Source organism: Anguilla rostrata, chromosome 2, assembly GCF_018555375.3.
Source record: "Anguilla rostrata isolate EN2019 chromosome 2, ASM1855537v3, whole genome shotgun sequence".
Classification (NCBI taxonomy): Eukaryota; Metazoa; Chordata; class Actinopteri; order Anguilliformes; family Anguillidae; genus Anguilla; species Anguilla rostrata.
Window position 1 is genome coordinate 30,420,717 of NC_057934.1, and position 20,161 is coordinate 30,440,877.

Genomic DNA, 20,161 nt, shown 5'->3' on the forward strand with positions numbered 1-20,161 from the left:
TTCTTAATTCCTATAACACTGAGTTCAAGAGACCTTCAAGAGAAAATGATGTATGATTTGGACTGATGAGATGTCATTAAAGAAAATCACTAAAATATATTTTTTTCCCCCAATGTAAAAACCAAGAGACCCTTATTTGAAGTTTTTTTCACAATCTGTTCAACACCTGTTTGTGACATCCACTTTTCTTGCAATTTATCAAAATAAAATTGTAGCGTTCAAATTTGTGTAGAGAAACAAGTCGACATTCCACGCCATTACAAAACATCCTCAATTAAAACAAGCAAAACCAATTTGAACTTTAAGAATAACTGCCACTGACACTAAAACAGGTTTTTGAAACCGTACACCAAAACCTCTTTTTACCATCAAGACATGGAATAGGGTATGTTAAAAAAGGACTACAGAAAAAGGAGTCAAATAGTCAAAAATATATTTACAATTATCAGTCTCGAACAACAATTTGTTCAAGATGGTGGAAAAGTTTTCACAAAGTTTGGTATATCTGACAGATATTAATTTGGTTTTTGTTTGTCTGTTCTTTATACAACTTGCATGGCATGGCTTTGTGCATACTAATACTATTCTACCATATCCCCACACATGGTTCCTATCTCCTGAGATGATCTGCTCATTAAAAATTATTCATTGAGCAATATAATAACAATGAACAAGGAGGACTTAAATTACATACTAATATAACACTTCGAAACAGCGGCCATTGCAAAAGCTGATGTGAACTATGCTCGTGAGTAATGCTTTAATATAGTACGAGAAACAGCTGAAGTCCCAAGTGCAGTCCCATGGAAAAGCTTGCTCTTGACCTGAGGTTCCCAAACTTGGTCCTGGGGCCCCCTGTGTATGCTGCATTCAAAGCACAATTTCAATCCCATAATTTTAACTTTAATTTTAAACTGAAAATGTTTTGCAATTAGGTGCTTTTCCTGTTTAGAGGGATTATTTACCCTCTTAAGCCATATTGTGTCTGAAATAGCTTTGCATTGTAAATCAATAGCCTCCTAATAATTTTGCTGAACATCTGTTTGATTTCATTATTTTCCCTTAAACTTAACTCATTATCATTTGCTTTGTCGTTGAATTGTTCATTATCTTCCAGATGGTTAGTTTTACTGGCCAGGTGTCCACACTTTTTAGGAGCTTACAGATTCACCCCAGCCTTTAATTTGAAGTCTTACTTTTTATGTAATTGTCTGCAATACAATAAGCACAATATGAACATGGAAATTTTATTATTTATGGCATGTGCAGCTATTTCTTACATAATGTGGCTTAAGAGGGTAAATAATCCCTCTAAACATGAAACATACCAAATTAAGCAAAAATAACAGCTTGTTAAAATTCTGGGATTGAGACTAGAAACAAAAACCAGAATACACAGGGGCTCCCCAGGAGTTAGGGAACCACTCCTCTAGACTAACTTTTAGGAGTTCCTTAGGCAGTGTAAGGCCTAATTCGAGTGCCACATTCACCATTAACTCATGTAACCCACTAAAAGTTCCATCAGTAATTCCATATCAGCTGAAAAAAACAGAAGCCATTTCTTCAACATCTCATACATTATACTTAGCCTATACTTTAGAACTAAATTTTGTATCAAAACAAAAATATTCTTTTATACTTCCTACTTGTCCTTTTTATGGAAAAAAACTTGGCGTATATACAAGTGCACTTCAACCAAACGTGCATTTTCTGACCTAACCCAATCACATCTGAGCCCCTTTATAAGTGCATTACTTCTCTCAAACTCGTTTTGTGTATGCACCGATTCCTTAAAGATGAAAGTCGTCTGCAAAATCAAATAGACTAGCTTAATGAGGCTAAACATTGCTAAGCTTTATTTTATTTTGTAAGCAAACAAAAAGTACAGTCGAACTCAGTTTGGATTCTGATTAACTACTAAAGGGGAATGTTCAGGTTGACAGCGAATGCTTGAGAAACACCTTGCTTGACAGCTTTCACCCTTTTTTTTTTTTTAGTTCATACAACAGCCTCTACAAAAAATTTACAATGGATGAGGAAGATCCAGCAACAGTTATGCTTTAAAATCTCCAAGAACATTTTTTTTGTTGTCATTTTAATTTTTAATTCGATTTTTACATCAAATCCTAAGCTGCTGGGTTGGGGGCTAATTCTACTTTACATCGGTCAATTCACAAAAATAATTGAAATTTAATTAAGGACTCGGAAGAAAAGAAGTTCCATGGCAATTTTTCAGTGCGTGATTTGATTTTCAATTAATTTTATGAATAGAGTGAATTGAAAATGGGACTGCCACCCAACCCAATGGATCTTACTCATCCATAGACTCATTTGCAAACCCTTTTCATGGAGTATCTTGAAAAAAATGAAATAAAACAATGTAGTGAGCTGACACCGTTGAGTCAAATTATATTTCTCTAGGTAAGAAAACGAACAACATTCAGTTTTTGTGGGAATTATCCCTTCAGCTGTAGGCGTGTAGCTTCATTAATCGTGCTATATGCATGTTTAAGATTTGTATTCAGACCCATTTTCCATATAACCCTACAATATTACATTAGTCTAGTGACATGCCCCTGAAATTGTAGCTCTTTTTGAAATCACAAGCAAGGGATGTGTCAACACAAAACAAAAAAAATAAACAAATGTCCACAAGGTAAAATAGTTTGTATATTGAACATTCTTCCAAATCAACCAAAAATTCCCTAATAAAACAGACAAACAATGCTTAGGCTTGGCACCTCATTCAGTTTTAAATGGAAATATGACCTTGCTCTGTGGTTTGTGTGTGCTGGATGGGGGGTAGCTGTCCCTTTGTCAGGCTCATGTAATGGCTCTGCTGGCGAGGTTTCCACAGATGACACCAAATGGCCTGGCTGATCTGCCCTTGGTGTCGGCCTTCCTGGTTATTCTAGGCATTTCCCGAGGTCACAAGACCTGCCAGTGTTTTTACAGGCTGTCCACTTCAAGACCACCGTCACTAATGTTCAACAGGGAGTGATGCGACCATTATGAAAAAGCTATTTCTGTGACTGTTAAATAAACCTTTTATCTCTAGGATCTTCACTTAAATTCTTTTAATCATGATAATTACATTTTCTCTTGAAGTCATGTTATTAACAAAGCATACTATATTTGGCTGGACCGCAACAGTGGGGCCAGCCCTATAAACGCGAATGTCTGTGACTGAGCGAGTGATGAAGTTCAAGTTACCACATGGATGTGACTTGCCATCAGGTTAACCTTGAAATATGACCACCAGGTCGGACCACTAGCTGTGACACAGAGTGCAGAGGAAGGTTTCTGCCCTACCTGACCGCAGGGATCCTCCCATCCACCCCCACACCCCAGGAAGCCCACAAAAACACAGCCCTAATGCTCCTGTTTCTCCTGGGCGGTGCCTGTCACCAGGAGCAGGTTGCACGCCATGAACTGAACGCTCAGGATGTTGCTGGTGCTGCCGGTGTACAGGCCCACCAGCTCGCTGGAGGAGCCATCCGTGGGGGCGCTCCCCCCGTGGGAGTTGCGGATGTCCCACACCCGTACGGAGTTGTCCATGGAGGAGGAGGCCACCAGGCTGCTGTCGGGGCTGAAGGACAGGCCAGTGACGGTGTCCGTGTGGCCTCGCAGGTCCTTGAACAGGGACCCCGAGGCCAGGTCCCAGAGTTTCAGTCGCTGGTCCTCGCTGGCCGACGCCAGGTACTTGCCGTTGGGGGAGAAGGCCAAGGCCAGGACGGGGCCCCGGTGGCCCGTGAAGAGGCGCACCGAGCTCCCCTGCTGGGTGCTCCACAGTCGCACGGTCTTGTCGGCCGAGCCGGTCGCCAGGTAGTTCGAGTTGGGGTGGAACTTGACGCAGTCCACGTCGGCCAGGTGGCCGGCATACAGGCGCAGCGGGTACGTCCGGGCGAAGGTCCAGAGGCGCGCCGTCCGGTCGTGGGACCCGCTCGCAAAGTACAGGCTGCAGGGGCTGATGTCTACGTCCCACACCGGGTAGGCGTGGCCCTGGTAGAGCACAGTGTTGGTGAAGCTGCCCAGGTTCCAGTAGCGGATGGTGGTGTCCTCCGAGCAGGAGAGGAGACCCGAGCAGTCCGTCAGGAAGGTGGTGCGGTAGACCGGTCCGCAGTGGCCCCGCAGGATCTTCATCTCGCTGCCGGCGCTGTCCTCGTCGTCAGCCTGGAGGGGAGAGAAAGACACCGTCACTGCGTTCAACATCGGCTCCGTAGACTCGATAGTTACAAATATGCAGTCAGACACCAAATACCAAAGTCCAGGAAAACAGAAAAATTTCTATATAGTTAAGACAAATATACATTTTCTAAATAAATTGATCAATCGCTAAAATTCACCATTAAAATAATTGTAGCAACAGTTGTTTGAGGTGTATACTCCATAAAAAAAACAATTTAAAAGCTTTATTTCGGGTGGCAGTGTGGCATAATGGGTAAGGAGTTGTAACTTAAAGGTTGTAAGTTTGATTCCCTGCTAGGACACTGCCGTTGTACCCTTGAGCAAGGCACTTAACCCACATTGCTTCAGTATACATCCAGCTGTATAATTGGATACAATGTAAATGCTGTGTAAAATGTTGTGTCGCTGGATAAGAGCGTCTGCTAAATGTCTAATGTAATGTAATTTCAGGTTATCATTTTTGCAAACAGCATGAGGCCCCCTGGTGGCCAAAGCACCTCACCTCCTCGTCCAAAACGTCACAGGCCAGGCGGATGCGCGACACGTCCACGCGGTGCGGCTCCGCCTTGAGCTTGCGCGCCCGCAGGCTCCACAGCTTCACCGCCGAGTTGTCGAAGCCGGCGGCCAGGAGCTTGCTGTCAGCCGAGATCTCGGCCGCATTCAGCAGCTGGTCGGTGTGATGGAAGGCGTAGAAGCAGACGGTAGTGAGCGAGGGCGGGCCGTCCTTCACCCGCTTGATGCAGTCTTGCAGCGCCTCGGCCGCCGCCTCGTTCGGCGGGAGGCCCGGCGCCGCGCCGCCCGGGTCCAGGAGGCCCTCTCCGGGGTCCGCCCCCCTCTGGGAGGACGCGGGGCCGCAGGACGACGAGGAGCCCCAGGCGCCCGGCCCGTACAGCTGGTAGTCAGTCCGCCGGACGGCCGTCACTTCCACCTGCACGTGGGCGCTGAGCACCCGGCAGAGGGCGGCGTTGTCGGCGCTCTGGAGGTAGCGCAGGAGGTAGCTGTAGGCCGGGTCGCTCAGGCGCACCACGTACTTGTGGTCCAGGAAGGCGCAGAGCTTGGCGTTGGACGAGACGTCCGGCGAGGACAGGACGTGGCGCAGCTGCTCCACCGTGTCCCGCTGCTCGGCGTCCTGCAGGAAGAGCCCGTGGAAGCGGCCGTAGAAGCTGTCCACCGCGCTCTTCAGTCCGCAGCGCGCCATGTCCAGGTGCAGGTAGACGAACAGCGGGTACAGCACGCCGCTCACCTCCCGGCTCCACGGCACCTCCGCTTCTGAGGGAGCAAACGGGCCACTCAGCACCACGGTCACAACACAAGCCACAAATACTGGGGTGCCATCTGCAGTGTAATGACCTTTAAGATCTCACATTTAATTATGCTCCTGGGGCACAGACTTTAAACCCCTTTGTGACCCTTCCAGCACGTTTTTTTTTTAAACCGCGTACAATGAGGACACAGCTCAGTTTGTATCTCCGTTGTCTAAGCTTCCCACAGGAAGCTGGATTGTGTCTGTGTAAACTTCTACTTTACATGCATTTCAGATGATTGGTAACCACATACACCATGCGTAGATAGTTTCATATTATACAGAGGATCCTCACCAATTTGTGCCCAAGGGAAAAAGCATTAAATCACTTCCTCATAGAATCTCAAGAAATGTCAACGAGTAATGTACATGGTTTACAGTTGTACCAAACATCCATTCATCAGTCATGCATCAAAAAAGAATGTTAAGCAGGATGTAGGATCATGACATTCCTCAAGAATAAGACTTAATTTCTATAACTGGAAACTAGTCCCTTGCTTTGTGACCTATATGCCAACTAAAGTTTGAGGAAGAATCTAGCCGTAAATATTCAATTTCAGATCATGAAACTATATACAGCACCATTCAGTCCAATTATCACATGGTTACTTTTCTAGTTTCAATGCCAATGAGTTAATATGCTAAAGACTGCATTTAAAGACTGTTTGTAGGCACTGTTTAAGGCACAAATAAAGGGGGTCATATGCTGCAATCCACATGTTTACCGGTCTAGTAAGATTCAATATTATATGTGGGCCATAACTGAGAATAAGTAACACAATCTCTGAGTGCTGTCCACACAATACACTAAAGCTAGGGATGCGCGCTGTGGAAATTCTGGTGCCGATATTTGCCTGGACATATTGGCCGATGCTGATGCTCGTTTTAAAATTACAGAACAAATGCAATTTGTGACCAAGTTTCCACATTCATAGAAGAAGTAGATGAGCTCAGATGTCAACTCAAGAAGAAAAAAATACACATTTTATTTGACATGATCTCAATACTATCGTGGTTCCCTAACTAAAAGCCCCCACATTTTTTTTGTGAGTATTTCTTTTACAAGTCATCTTGGAGTAGCTTGTCTAGTTATAGCTTGACTGAGTTTATAGTTTAGCCCCCGTTTTGAATACAATTCAGCAGTTGGCTAGCTAGCAATCCATGATAACAAATATGCTGTGAAACCATTCTGACTTAAAACCAAAACTGAATTTTAATATTAGGTAACCCGGTTGAGGTACTACAAAGGTGTGGTGTTCGTTGTTAAGTGATAGCCTATAGGGTATGGGATATTAGCTTAAATACTTAGGCCTAAGTAATGTTTCCTTTGCAATGGAATCTCTTTGAAACGCATGTTTCATTTACAGTTGATGGAAGTAGTAAATTTGCCTCAGATAATTTCCCTCAGCGCAGGGCATTAAAACTGCATAATGCTGCACGGGACATTATCCTTATATGGCTTACAAACAAAAAGCAGAATTGCAAACAAAATATGCAATTCAAAATATATATCAGCTTTATTTTTTTCATATTAGATGAAGAAATATCCTCTATTTTAATGCTCTACTTCTTTTTTTTCATTTTTTTTTTTTACTTAGGCTCCTGTATGACGAATCAATACATGTGGCCAAGTTCCAACACATAGTTACATGCATAGCATTTATGAAAAAATAAAAAAAAGACTGAAGGCACATATCCGATGAGTAATTGATCAATCCATTACTCATACCCATCCCTGATATCTGGCCACCCCAAACTCTTCAGACCATGCAGTGGAGTTACTAATCACTGCGCCCAGTGGATGGATACATGGTTATCTGTCAATTATAGTTCTGAATTTAGCTGCCTCTAAAACTAAGATCTTGTTTTCTGTTTTTATTTTTACTCATTATATATGTGTAAGAAACTGCAGGTGATAAATTAAAGGAATTTGGACTGAAGAATGGATGCACTGAAAAAAACCCCCACAAAAAAACAAAACATAAACCTGAACTCTGTAGTACCCTCCAAGACTGCACTGTGTTTAAAGTAAATTTCCAATTAAGAATGTATGACACAGCACTGTACCCATAATTACTGTAGTAACAAAAAGGGAACTTTAATGCATGCATTTTATACACTGAAAAACACCATGGAGACAGGGGGTCTCATTTTTACTGCAAAATGGCACTCACCGGACAGGAAGTTGCGCAGTCTGGCAAACTGCATTTCGTACTGCTGCGGGTCTGCCTGACACGGAGCTGCAGAGACCACGTTGGCACAGCCAGACTCCGTCTGAACTGCAAGGAGGAAGAGAAGGACTAGAATTAGGGCGGATGTACAGAGTATGGAAACATCCTTAGTCTTTATGAGAGGCAGCATGTCTGCGGTGGGCTAGATCACTCCACACCATAGAGCGTATATAGGAACTAGAGAGGCAGGAGCCAGGAGTTTCAGAAACCAATATGGCGTCCAATGCACCACAACCTCCCAATTTCCCCATAGGCTATAATAGAAAAACTCCTGCCTTTTCCCATCAAAGTAAGGGGTTTACAGTCATATTTTCAACCCAGTTATACCCATAATACCTATAGACCAAGAATAAATGCATGATTTTACTTGACACAATATGTTAACAAAGTTACAGGCGAGTTGTTTTATTCATTGTGTGCAAACAATAGACACTGATTAGCCAACATATCACTCAACATATGCCTGATTATGGGATTTTGAGTCAATGATAGGAGAAAGAGGCACCTGGCAATCTTGCCTATGGAGCACCGTAAACTTAGGCTAGCCTACTTAACATGACTAGTACCGGGAGAAAAGTAGCCTACACAAGTCTGACCTCTAAGGAGATAAACATGACACTACAACTTATTTCATTTGATTACCTGGATGCATTTTTGGTTGCATAGTGTCAACTGGTCAAACTCAGCAAATAAATTAACTATTGGCTGAATACAGTAACTGGAGCCTCCGTTACTTAGGAAAATAAAGCTGCTGTTGTTTTTTCTTGTTTTTTGTTTTTTAAGATTATCGTGAAATGAATGCAGTGCACTGTAAAATACCAGAGCTGCTTGACAAGAAGGTATTGTGCATTCAATTTGATAACTTATCTACAAATACAAATCAAATATAACTGACAGATCCCCTCAATGGGGTTTCTTTGGAAACTTACTTTCCAAAGCGAAAGCTTGATGGAATTACCAACAGTAACTAAAGAGTGGGACTTGGACTAGGGGTATGTAAAGTACACCGTTGGCTCCCCCTGAACCATCACTGAGCCTCTAATTCCAGTTCCATCGTCATTGTAAAGTATACATATTCTCATAATTATTGCGGTTACTAGTTTGCCCTGCCACTTAAGTTATTGCACTTCAAGATAAGCAGTTAGCTAAAGATGAATGGATGCGGAGATAGCAAAGTAGGCACTTTCCCCAGATAGCAAGCTAATACCTCGCCTTCTAGCTTGCTTTTGGGGTTTAATGAAAAACCACTAGGTTTATACGTGTATCCACCATGCTAGGTTTTATTACAATTGTTTTATTACAGGTTTGCATACGTACCTCATTCAAACCCAAAAGTATACGAAAGACACATTGGGAGTGACATTTCACAGAATACACTGCCCATGAATTTGATATTTATTAACTTTACTTCACTGACCTCAGACAAAAATACAGAGCTGAACAGATTGGATTCACAGACACTAATGAAAAGAGAATCAGTGCTCTTCACACTCAGTGCCTTTACATGCACAGTTGAAATCGATCTACATTAATAGCTCAATTTGGCCAAAGATGAGATTTAATTGGATTATTGCCAATATACATGACTCGGAAAGAATCTAATTATTGACTGACGTGTGTCTGACGAAGGCTTCTTATAAATCCTTCTTCCTCCAATTTTGTCGCAACTTTTTTGAATAGTTCGCCATTCCGCGTTTTTCTTACATCCATGTATTTTAGGATATTTAACTTTAGATGCGATAGCATGAAGTTGGTCTCCTCGTCCGTCCAGAAATGTGTTTTTTCGCCATGATACTAGGGAGGGCAAAACGGAGCTTTAGAATGTCGCCAGCAGTGTATGCGCGTGAGCTCGACAACGCATTTCTCACAGAAAAGGTTGTTTGACGCCTTTTTTTAGTTCATTACAGTGGTGATAGAAGTGACAATAAAAGTAATACTGTGCTGTTAGCCTTTATTGATCGCCGTAAGGTAAATGTGAAGTAGCTAGCACAATCGTACAGCACTAACCCATGACAATGTACGTTGAATGGTACTTGCTCAATCGAACAGTAAATGTGAAAAACATTCCATTATAGTCAGCAGCACCAAAATTTTCCATCACACCCTCAATAAACAGCAAAAGACCCAGTAGAAGATTGAATTAAATCTTTTAAAGTTATATATTTTCTGAAACGTTATCGATTCCGCTTGGCCACCGTGAGCGTATAGTTGCTATGTAAATTACGGAACATGTGCAGAACGCCTAGGCCAATTTGAAGCCTATTGAAGCGTATACATGCCGTAGTAAATCGACCCCCAACCACATTATCTAGGCATGTTAGTCCGACTTTTGAAAAAATTTGTGCGATTTCAGTCGGACTACAGTGTTTACATGATTTTTAGAAGTCCAGTTTTAGCCAGACTAAAACAATAAATCGACTTTTTCAAACATCATGTAAACCCACTGACTGTCAAGAACAATCATGCAATGATTTCTATTCCTAAATGGATTATGTGTATAACTGGGGTGAAATAATGACCCCTTAGTTTGGTATAAAATGGCAGTCTATGCGAAAATTGAGAGGTGCGGTGCACTGGATGCTATATTGGTTGCTGCAACTTTGGCAATAGAAGTCAGCGGTTATGTCCGTTCCATACCATAGAGTTCAGTGCTCCACACTGGAAGTTAGAAACACTCAGAAGAAACAAACCTAATCAAGGAAAGGAATTGATGATGAAGCCAACCAATCTCCAGGACTATGACTAAGGGTAGAATGCAAAGTTGCGGGTGGGCACATACCTGTGAGGTTAGCTGCCATCTCCTCGGCAGACTGGGAAAGCTTGGCCCCCTTCAGGGAACTTTCAGTGTCCACATACTGCCGCCTTTTCAGGTACTGAGCCACTGTATACTGGATCTGCTCAGTCCGCACCCTCTTCATTGCCTTCTCGCACACACACACAGACACACAGACAAGCGTTGTCAAAGCTGATGGTTGTGTGATGACTTACTATTAATTTTAAAATAGTGCTAAAGTAATAAAATGAAATAAAATGCATTAGTCTGCCCTTAATTCATGTTTTTATTCAGTTAAATCGTTCAATTCATTGAGTACTGCCAACATACATTTGAGGCCAAATGTTTACATACACCTAGGCTAAAGATATTCAAACTTAGTTTTTTACAACTCTGCACAATTCATGTTACCAATCTTACCATACATTTCTTTTGGCAAGTCAATTAGGGAATCTACTTTGTTCACATGAGAGGTAATTTTAAAACAATCGATTAGAGACAGATTTATTTCAGCTTTCCAGAAATCAGAATTCCAGTGGGTCAAAAGTTTACATACACCAAGCTGACTGTCTCTTTAAACAGTGTTTTCATTGAGCTTTTCAAAATCATTCTACACATGGCACTCTTCTGCAAGCTGGCCATCTTTTCAACTGACAGTAGGTAACGTTAAAGCAAATTACAACAAGCCCCGCCCACCCCCTCTATTACTAATTTAGAGCTGTAGCCTAGGTCAGTGGTTCTCAAACTCGGTCCTGGGGGACCCCTGTGTATGCTGGTTTTCATTCCAACCTCAACAGCAATCCCAGAATTTTAACAAGCTGTTAATTTTTCGTAATCAAGTGCTTTTCATGTTTTAGAGCTGGGGTCCCCAGTCTTATCCAGAAAGGGCCAGTGTGGGTGCACACACCTGATCCTGATTCTACTAATCAAGGTGCTTAGCACTGACTCTAGTGATTGATTAGTAGAATCACGTGTGTGCACCCACACTGGCCCTTTCTGGAACCCCAGCTCTTAAACATGAAAAGCCCCCAATTAAGAAAAATTAGCAGCTTGTTAAAATTCTGGGATTGCTGTTGAGGTTGGAATGAAAACCAGCATACACAGGAGTCCCCCAGGACCGAATTTGAGAACCACTGGCCTAGGTAACACTGGTTACTTACAGGCTACTGGTCTACTGCTCAATAGTGAGATCTAAAAACTTAGCATGCATCGGCCTCATTTTTGCGATGATCAAAACACGCCGTTTGCATCCTAAGCCATTAAACAATACAGGTCTTTAATGCCATACAATCTCCTTTTACTCCAAGTGTGCGGTTCACGTTATTTGTATCTTGTCAGATCAGCACCCTGTGGTGACATGCTGTTTTTCCTTTTTTCATTCATATGCATATATAATATACAATTATATTTAATAGTCAAAAAATCAGCTCTAGGAGTATTGATTGCTGATCCCTCATGATGAAGGCAACAAATACATGACTGGCTACAAGTCATTAATAAAAACTTGCAAAATTTAGGCACATCAACAAAAGTTCTGATTTCAAAATGAGGCCAAGTTTCAACAAACAATATTGTCTATCTTAGCTCACACAAATCAAACAAGCTCAATTCCAAAGCAATGCCACCCTATGTCTCCAAAATTATTTTAAGTAACTTGGCCCTGTGTTTTTTCCATTTTACCGTGTGAAGAGAATCTGGTCATTCAACATTTGTGTCACATCAAAGTGTCAAATAACAAAAAATGGTCTCATGGAAGACATCATTTAAATGAATGCTTTAAACAGCTGAGACAAACTTACATTAAAGAATCAATATGTTTAAACTTAGTTGTAAACATACTAACAATAATTCATTTCATTCATGATGTGCTTTTCATATACCTAATGCACTGGATGCAGACAATTGTGGATGCAAACATATACTATAGTCATTTTACACATTTTTGGGTGCGACAAAGCAGAATTGCAGATTATTTGCACAATAAATGATAGACTTTTGACATTTTCTCAGATGATAAAATGAAAAAACACAGGGCCATGTTACATAAAATAATTTAGGAAACATTGGGTAGCACTGCTTTGGGATAAAGCTCGTTTAATTTGTGTGCGCTAAGACAGCCAATACTGTGTGTTGTAAATTGCCCTCAGTTTGGTATCAAATACTTTCAAAGGCAGGCCTAGATTTCGCAAGTTTTAATGATTAATTAATAGACGGAGCTTGGCGTGAGTAACTTGTTTATGTTGAAACGTGTTTTGATTTTTGATTTTGTGCTCATACAAAAAAGTATAGTCTCTTTGTTAACTTTCAGAAACAAAATAACTTAATTTCACTAAGGTACCAACACCAGGATCAGGGTAGGTAGGTAGGGAGAGTAGGGTAGAAATTCAAAAGCTAAAAGAGCTAGCTAACTTGCAAGCTTACTCACTTAGGCTGGCTCACTGGATGGCAGGTCCTCTTACAGAAAAGATAAATCAATGACCAAACCAAGAATAAAAGCGGAGCAACGTAGCAAGAAAGTACCATACGACATTAGTTAACCGCCCAATGATAATGTAAATTAGGTTGCTAGTTGAGTAGCATCTGTTGGAATGACATCCAGCTAACAAGCCAATGGGGAAACTAAAGTTACTTCACCGAACGTTATCTTTTTGACCGTTCTCACGTTTCCGTTTCACAGCTAACAAGAATTTCAATGCTGGCTAGACTGAATCAAGATAACGTTAACTAAAATAATTATGTTACTGCTCTACCATCATCTGGCTAGCAAGTGCTAGCTAACTATCAGAAACGTAACGTTGGTCTAGGCCCGCTTCCAGAAATGTGCCAAGGAAACTAGAGTTAGCCAATGAATTCATAGTTCGGTAACGTGGCTAAGCGGTCGTATTAGCTAGTTAGTAATATACACAAATAAAGGGGGATGTACTACACTATCAGACTCAGCAAATAAGCATATATTATCACAATGAAGAAACTGCTCGTATTTAAACCGCTGCATAGCTAACTTTCCCTCAAGCCTCCGTTCATCATATGAAAATACCATAGGCCTCTCTTAACTGGCTAGCTACGTGCCTAGCTAGCTAACATCTTGGCGCTCTACAATCTAATATATATTTTTGCATCACGTTTAAAAATAAAAGCACGTTTTTAAATTATGAAATAATGTAGCTGCGTCCCCACTTACTGCATATCGGGTTGTCAACTCACTCCCGTTGATAGAATCAATTTTAAAAAGTCAGAAATTCACAAAAATACTGAAGATTTTTTGCAGCTTGTTTCTTCCCTTCTGTTCGAACTCCATCATTCGTTTCCATTCTGACAGACCTGCTCTAACAAGATTAACCAATCGACAGCGTTTGTGTGTAGATTAGTGCTGTCTGGAGGTTGGGGTCAAAGTTTATTGCTCCAGCAACACATCGTGCGTCGTTCTTATTTTAAATTTAGGTTTTTATTTGTATTTTTAATTAATTAATTAATTAATTAAATTAATGTTGATAGAAAACACAATATGTACAAAAAACAAGAGCAGTCACTTGACACAATCATTTACTACAGAGGATAACAGAAAATCCAAATGAAAGCAAGTGTCCAAAATCACAAAGGAAGAAAATGTCTAAACTAAATGCATATATAATTTACAACATAATATAAATAGGAAAAAATAAAGAAAAGTCTAGAAGGTTAAATATTTTTCAAAAGGTCAAATTGCTTAAGAATAGAAACAGTTTTTACTATTTTGACTGCCAATTATAGAGGTGGGACAAGTATTTAGTTCAATTAGGAAAGGAACACGTTAGTGTGGCTTCTTTTTCAGGAATTTAATTTTGTGAATGTGGTATTTGCCCAGTAATATCAACAAATGAATCATAAATGGGATATAAGTGCAAACATTTTCATGTTTGTTGTACCATGTATTACAATAAAATATGATGGTCACATATAATTGGTTCATAAAATTTTCTGCTAAGAAATAAGGAAAAATCATTCCAAAATACTATTGTATAATTGCAAGAGACAAATAAATGTTCAATGGATTCCTGAACACGTAGCACAAGACACAGCTAACATTTACACCAGGAATATATCTTGCAATTTGCTTATCACATGAATTGTACTGGTATATGGTTTTGCAGAATATTCTTTTACTTTGTTCATAATAATATAGGCCTACATATAGGGCACAGACCAGACAAGCTTCCAATTTGATAAACTCTGGACCATTTAGGTGTTACTGCTTGCAATGCTTTCATGTGCTAAGAGTTTCTAATAAAATAATGTGTGAATTTCTTATTATGACTGGGATTCCATTAACAACTGCCATAGCCATATATTTGGGACTGCAATATTGCTTGGGAGAATCAGGGAACCACACCAAAATCCACATCCCATCTGGTATACAGCCAAAGACCATATTATATTATATTATATTATATTATATTATATTATATTATATTATATTATATTATTATATTATTATATTATATTATATTATATTATATTATATTATATTATATTATATTATATTATCTATGAGAAATCGGCAGAGAATATTTATGTACAAATTCATTGTAGGAATATTGCTGACCATTTCATCAGTGGACTAACTAGCAGGATTTAATGCTGATACTGCTTTTTCAACAAAAAAAAAACAAAAAAAAAATATGTCTGTCCTTGATGTATTTATTGTTCCATAAAAAGTTGGGAAAAAATGTGCTATTTTATTATATTAGTGACCAGAACAACAAATATTGATTATGAAATGTAGCCAGCTTCACAGGGAGATTAATAGTATCAAAAGGACATGTAGTAGAGAATTCAGGCCTCTAAATTGTATATAATTGCTGATGATATACCAGATTTGCCCTCTGTGTCCTTCAATGTGAGAGCAACGATACAAGAGAGAAGATGTGCCACCCCACATCTTGTTAGGCACCACCTACCACCAGTAAGTACAGCACCTTATAAATGACTGGGTGAGACTATAATTTAAAAGAGTACTACATATTTTATCAGATCAAAATGCATGTGCTGTCCCTTATTTCTCAGACACCTATTGTATACTATTAAGTAGTCTATACTTTTAAGTGAACAATTTGTTAATTGCTAAGGAATCCTAATGGCTGTAATGCTTTCTGTGTTAAGTCATTTACCATCACTTTACCACCAAATCAAGCAAGCAACCTAATCATCACTCCTCACTTTTCTACAATTGAGTAGCCATGGGCTGCTTCAAAAAGGCTTCAGGTCTCTTTTCAGCTTCCCCAGAGACCCAGATAGGTAATGAATAGCCTACTAATAATAAACTGCACTATATTAATAAATAATAAACATAGCTTATTTAAGGGTTTAATATTTTGATAAGCTACTTATTTAAGTCATGCCCCAACAGAAGCCTACTCCATGACTAACTGAATGAAAGTCAGAGGAATGTCAGAGATTTCAGATGTGCACTTGTAAAGAGATTTCAGATGTGTACCCCTGTTCAAGTGACATTCTAAACTTAATTTGGGAATTTCTGTTAAGCAAGTGGCGCTGCTCAGCTGGCGACACGGACAAATGAGAGCTGTTTATATTAATGTATGAACTGTGAATGTGAAATGTGAGATGTCTAGCTTTTCTTTTATGCAGTAGGATCTCTCTGATACAAGACAATTCTCCTTTGTGAGATAAGTAAAACTTAACCTTTAATAAGTTTGGAAATTGTGGTCGAAATTGTGGTTTGATGACTGATGCTCATGCATTAGTGTATGTACGCAGAAGACTGAGAAAGTCAATGCAGGATGTGATCAGACTGTGTCAGCAAGAACAGTCAGTCGACAACTGCATAGAGAGGGATATTATAGTAGGGTTGCAGTGCATAAAATCCTTGTTATAAAGGCAAATGCATATTTGAGAGTTCAATGATGCAAAACTATAGTCACTGGTCTACAGAGACATGGAAAAAAGTGATACGGTCAGATGAGTCATCCTTCACCATATTCTCGACAAGTGGGCAATTGCATGTATGGCATACACCAAGAGAACCTGAATGCTTGACCTCTACAGTGAGGGCTTCCGGTGGCTCTGTTATGCTGTGGATGACGTTTTCCTGGCATGGTTTGAGTTCACTTATCCCCTTAGAGGGAAGAGTCACAGCAAATCTTGAGCTCAGTTGGTGTTGGATACTCTGTCACTGCTTCACAGGGTCAATTTCAACTTCTTTTCTTGAAATTACATGGCCCAGGAAGTTTATTTTGCTGTTACAGAAATTACATTTCTTTAATTTGATGTGAGGTTTACTCTTTGTAGCTTGGCAATACTGAATCCAAGTCTTTCAGATGCTGGTCTGGATTAGGGCAGAAAAAAATATGACAGATTACTGATCTGTAAAGCTAGGTGTTTGTTACTGACAATATTGGCTGAAGCTGTGGAGCAGTCATGGCAAAATTGTTGAATATCACAGATAACTGACAAGGTGTAAGAAAGTTTAGAAAGTTAATTATAAGATCTCGAAAGTATCTTCAAAAAGTAGTTTGGCTTGTTACAGTCTAAATAATGTCTAAATAGGGAAAACATGAAACTGTGCAAACGGAAAATGATTATGCACCTTTTTAGCAGGGTTAAGTTTTTTTTATGGTGTCTCAGTCATACACCTTACATCCACATGGTAGGGGAAGGTAACTTCTGGACTTCCAATAATAAAGTTCTGGAAAATATTATCTTCTATTAGCTACCCAATAGTGGTCGGAATAACAATACTATGAAAAGGTTTGCCAAAAATGTAGTTCAAGAAGTGCATGCTAATATTTGCTATGCTTCTAGAGCTAGATTGACCTAATGTTGGTCTAACTTTTGCTACCTATATGGCTATGCCCCAATTATGATACACGGATGTGGGAGATTGAACTTACTTTGCCTAATTTTGTGCAATATCTACCAGCTCTATTTTTATTTACTTTCTTATCTTTTATTATTTTAGTTTATTTTTTCTTATATTGTTTTATTATGTTTTCCCTTCGAAAAGACAAGGACACTCACACGCTAACATTAATTATTTGTTAGCTGACAATAAAGCATTAATACTTCGTTGCCAGTTAACAACTGCCTATTTATTTAGATGTATTGTTAACAGAGCATTTGACAAATAAACTTGTTTTAATCACTTGGCTAACTTGGTTAAGAGTATATGTTGTCTGATGTTATTAATAGGCAGAATTATAGCTTACCTTTGAGCAAATGTATGTGTGTCTGTCTAGATTATGGTATTGGCATTCAGCTGTGAATGTGGTCGTCCACAGATTTGTATCCACAACAGACACTTTTCCTAGTTTGTCTTCGGCTTTGGGAATGGAATAAAAATAGCACCTCCCTTCCCCCCAGACATTCAGAATGTGTCTGTTTTGCAGGTTCCCCAACAACATCTCCAGAAGAAGCTTAGTAACTTGTAACAAAAGATTTTTGTTCCACTATCAGCTATAATGATGCTGAAGACCTAGAAGTGTCTAAGTAGTGATCGGTGGGCTGCAGTGTCAATCATAACTTGCTAACAGTCAATCGTTAACAGAGGACTTTGATCAGATGCTGTTATTGACAGATGTAGCATTTGTGATGATGAAATCACAGGGAAAAGACAAAAAAAAAAAAAAACAGAAAAAAAACACAAAACAACCCAAGTTAGGGGCTTTACTGTGTGGACGTGTGAAATTATATCTGAATTCTGTGTGTTTACATGAGGTCAGAAGGTATAGAAGTTTATGTTCTTAAGGGTTGAGAGTTTGTGGTCATTGTGGTTATTTCTGTAGGAAACCCTGAAAAGTGCCAAACTCTTGGTGCTATATAGGTATGGGCCATTCCCTGCCAAGGCATAACTTGGCGGATGGCATACCTGCCATCCCAAGACATTTATAGGCATAGATTTTATTGTTGCTCAGTTCAAGTCCTGTTGTGATGGATTAGTTTGTTTGAATCCTTAAGTTGTCTTCTTTCTTTACATGTACAGTATTTCTGTTTAACAGTTTTGTTTGTGCTGGCACATTTACTGAGTCAGGCAGCTTCTGTGTGCTGTCAGTCAGAGCCAAAATTGTGCAGGGCTGCTAAACAGCCACAAGAGGGAGGGATTTAACCATATTGGTAGGCCAGAATCAGAGCACCCTAGGGCAGACAAGGGGCTTTCACAAATTTATTGCCACAAACACCATTCTTATCTTGGAATATTATTTATGTCATGAATATATTTTTTAAGCAACCCAGTGTGATATATTTTCAAGAGGCCCAGGATTCCCATCAACATCCCTGTCAACAACTATGGTCCTGGGTACACAAATATTCTGTTAATAATAACAATTTGTTACAGCTGGTTTACAATTTCTAGCCATTTATTTGCAGATTTCTTTGTGTGCTTCGGATCATTTTCTACATGTTGGCTTATTTTTGGTTGAATAAATAATGACGAAGTAAAATGTTTGTGTGTTATGAGTCACATGAGGTTAGATTTATCTACTGTTAGAACTTGGCAAGGACTAGGTTAGGGTTAGTTACTGTATGTTCTAATATGTAAAGCCATATAATTTAAAGAAGGTGTGCATTTTTTCACATTACTGTAATTACTAAAATATGTATAACACATTCTTGTAGTTAATATCGTTACTAGTCATATAGAAACTGCTGCAAGGTAATGACAGTTATTTTGTCTGTTTGGTCACCACTTAGTCAATATTGCTTTAATCATCGGTTGCACCTGTGTTTTATTGGTTTATTAAGCTCACCTGTATTTACGTTTCTCATTCTCTGTGTGTTTGCTTGAGCTCAGTATTTGTTTGCACACAGAAAGGCCCAGGCCGGATTCGAAACCAAGGACCCTTTTGCTGATGGATGCTGAGAAATTGTTTTTACACAAAAGCTTAATCTACCAGTTTTCTCTTTTGTCCTCCTTTTGATTCACTTTTATCCATTTTGAATAAAATGATACAGTATGTAGATTGAAATAGGGAAACGTTCAACAACAACCAATTTGAGGGTATTTCCTTTAAATCCGTTTGGGATCACGAAGAGGGGGGAGGGAGCAGATGGTAGGGGTTCTGACTATAGCCGCATTTTCACCAAAATACCCGGAACTTTTAGTCCCAGGAACTACTTTTCAAGGAACTAAAAGGTTCCTTCAGCCCATTGTTGTCTGCGTTTCCACCGCCGTCTAAAGTCCCGCGAAGATTAGGCAAATTAGCCCACTGACGTATGAAAAAGCAACGTTGTCGTCGGTCCATCTGTCCTATGATTTCTTCTGTAACCCCATACTACCACCGAAGTAGCCTACATTATTTTCTAATAACTGGGACAGCCCGGAGGGGTTTATTCCACTTATATACAACGGGTTACCAACAATGACTATATATGCTTACTTTTGTATTTGTTGATTTTTATAGATTTAATCACCTGGAATTGAAATATTCTTCTGCAGCCGTTTGGGCATATTTTACCGTTGTCAAGCAAAACTGTCGTTGGTAGTTGAACTTGGACCGTTGTTATGCAACAAATAGGATATAACAGGCCAATAGTCAGATTGTAACTGTTTTATATATCCTCTCAAACACTTTAATTATGTTTTTATGCGAACATTCACTTTCATGTCTTGACATCCGAGGCGACAGAATGCATTCACATTTCCAATATAACTGGCAACAACAGCAGAAAACA

At 39.7% G+C, this 20,161-nt stretch overlaps 1 protein-coding gene across 4 annotated transcripts; it reads right to left on the bottom strand.

Moving 5' to 3' along the window:
- Window positions 1-1,833: 1,833 nt before the first annotated feature.
- On the bottom strand, window positions 1,834-13,888 carry taf5l (TAF5-like RNA polymerase II, p300/CBP-associated factor (PCAF)-associated factor). Of its 4 annotated transcripts, none has more exons than XM_064321525.1 (5): window positions 13,677-13,888; window positions 10,502-10,643; window positions 7,666-7,770; window positions 4,691-5,457; window positions 1,834-4,173 (listed from the first exon to the last, which is right to left on the bottom strand). In XM_064321525.1, the coding sequence occupies exons 2-5, from the start codon at window positions 10,638-10,640 to the stop codon at window positions 3,373-3,375; spliced, it is 1,812 nt and encodes a 603-aa protein (XP_064177595.1). In that variant the 5' UTR covers window positions 10,641-10,643; window positions 13,677-13,888; the 3' UTR covers window positions 1,834-3,372. The 4 variants fall into 4 exon arrangements, with proteins under 4 accessions (XP_064177595.1, XP_064177596.1, XP_064177597.1 ...); XM_064321526.1 differs by lacking the exon at window positions 13,677-13,888 and adding an exon at window positions 12,921-13,654; XM_064321527.1 differs by lacking the exon at window positions 13,677-13,888 and adding an exon at window positions 11,656-12,818.
- Window positions 13,889-20,161: the final 6,273 nt, after the last annotated feature.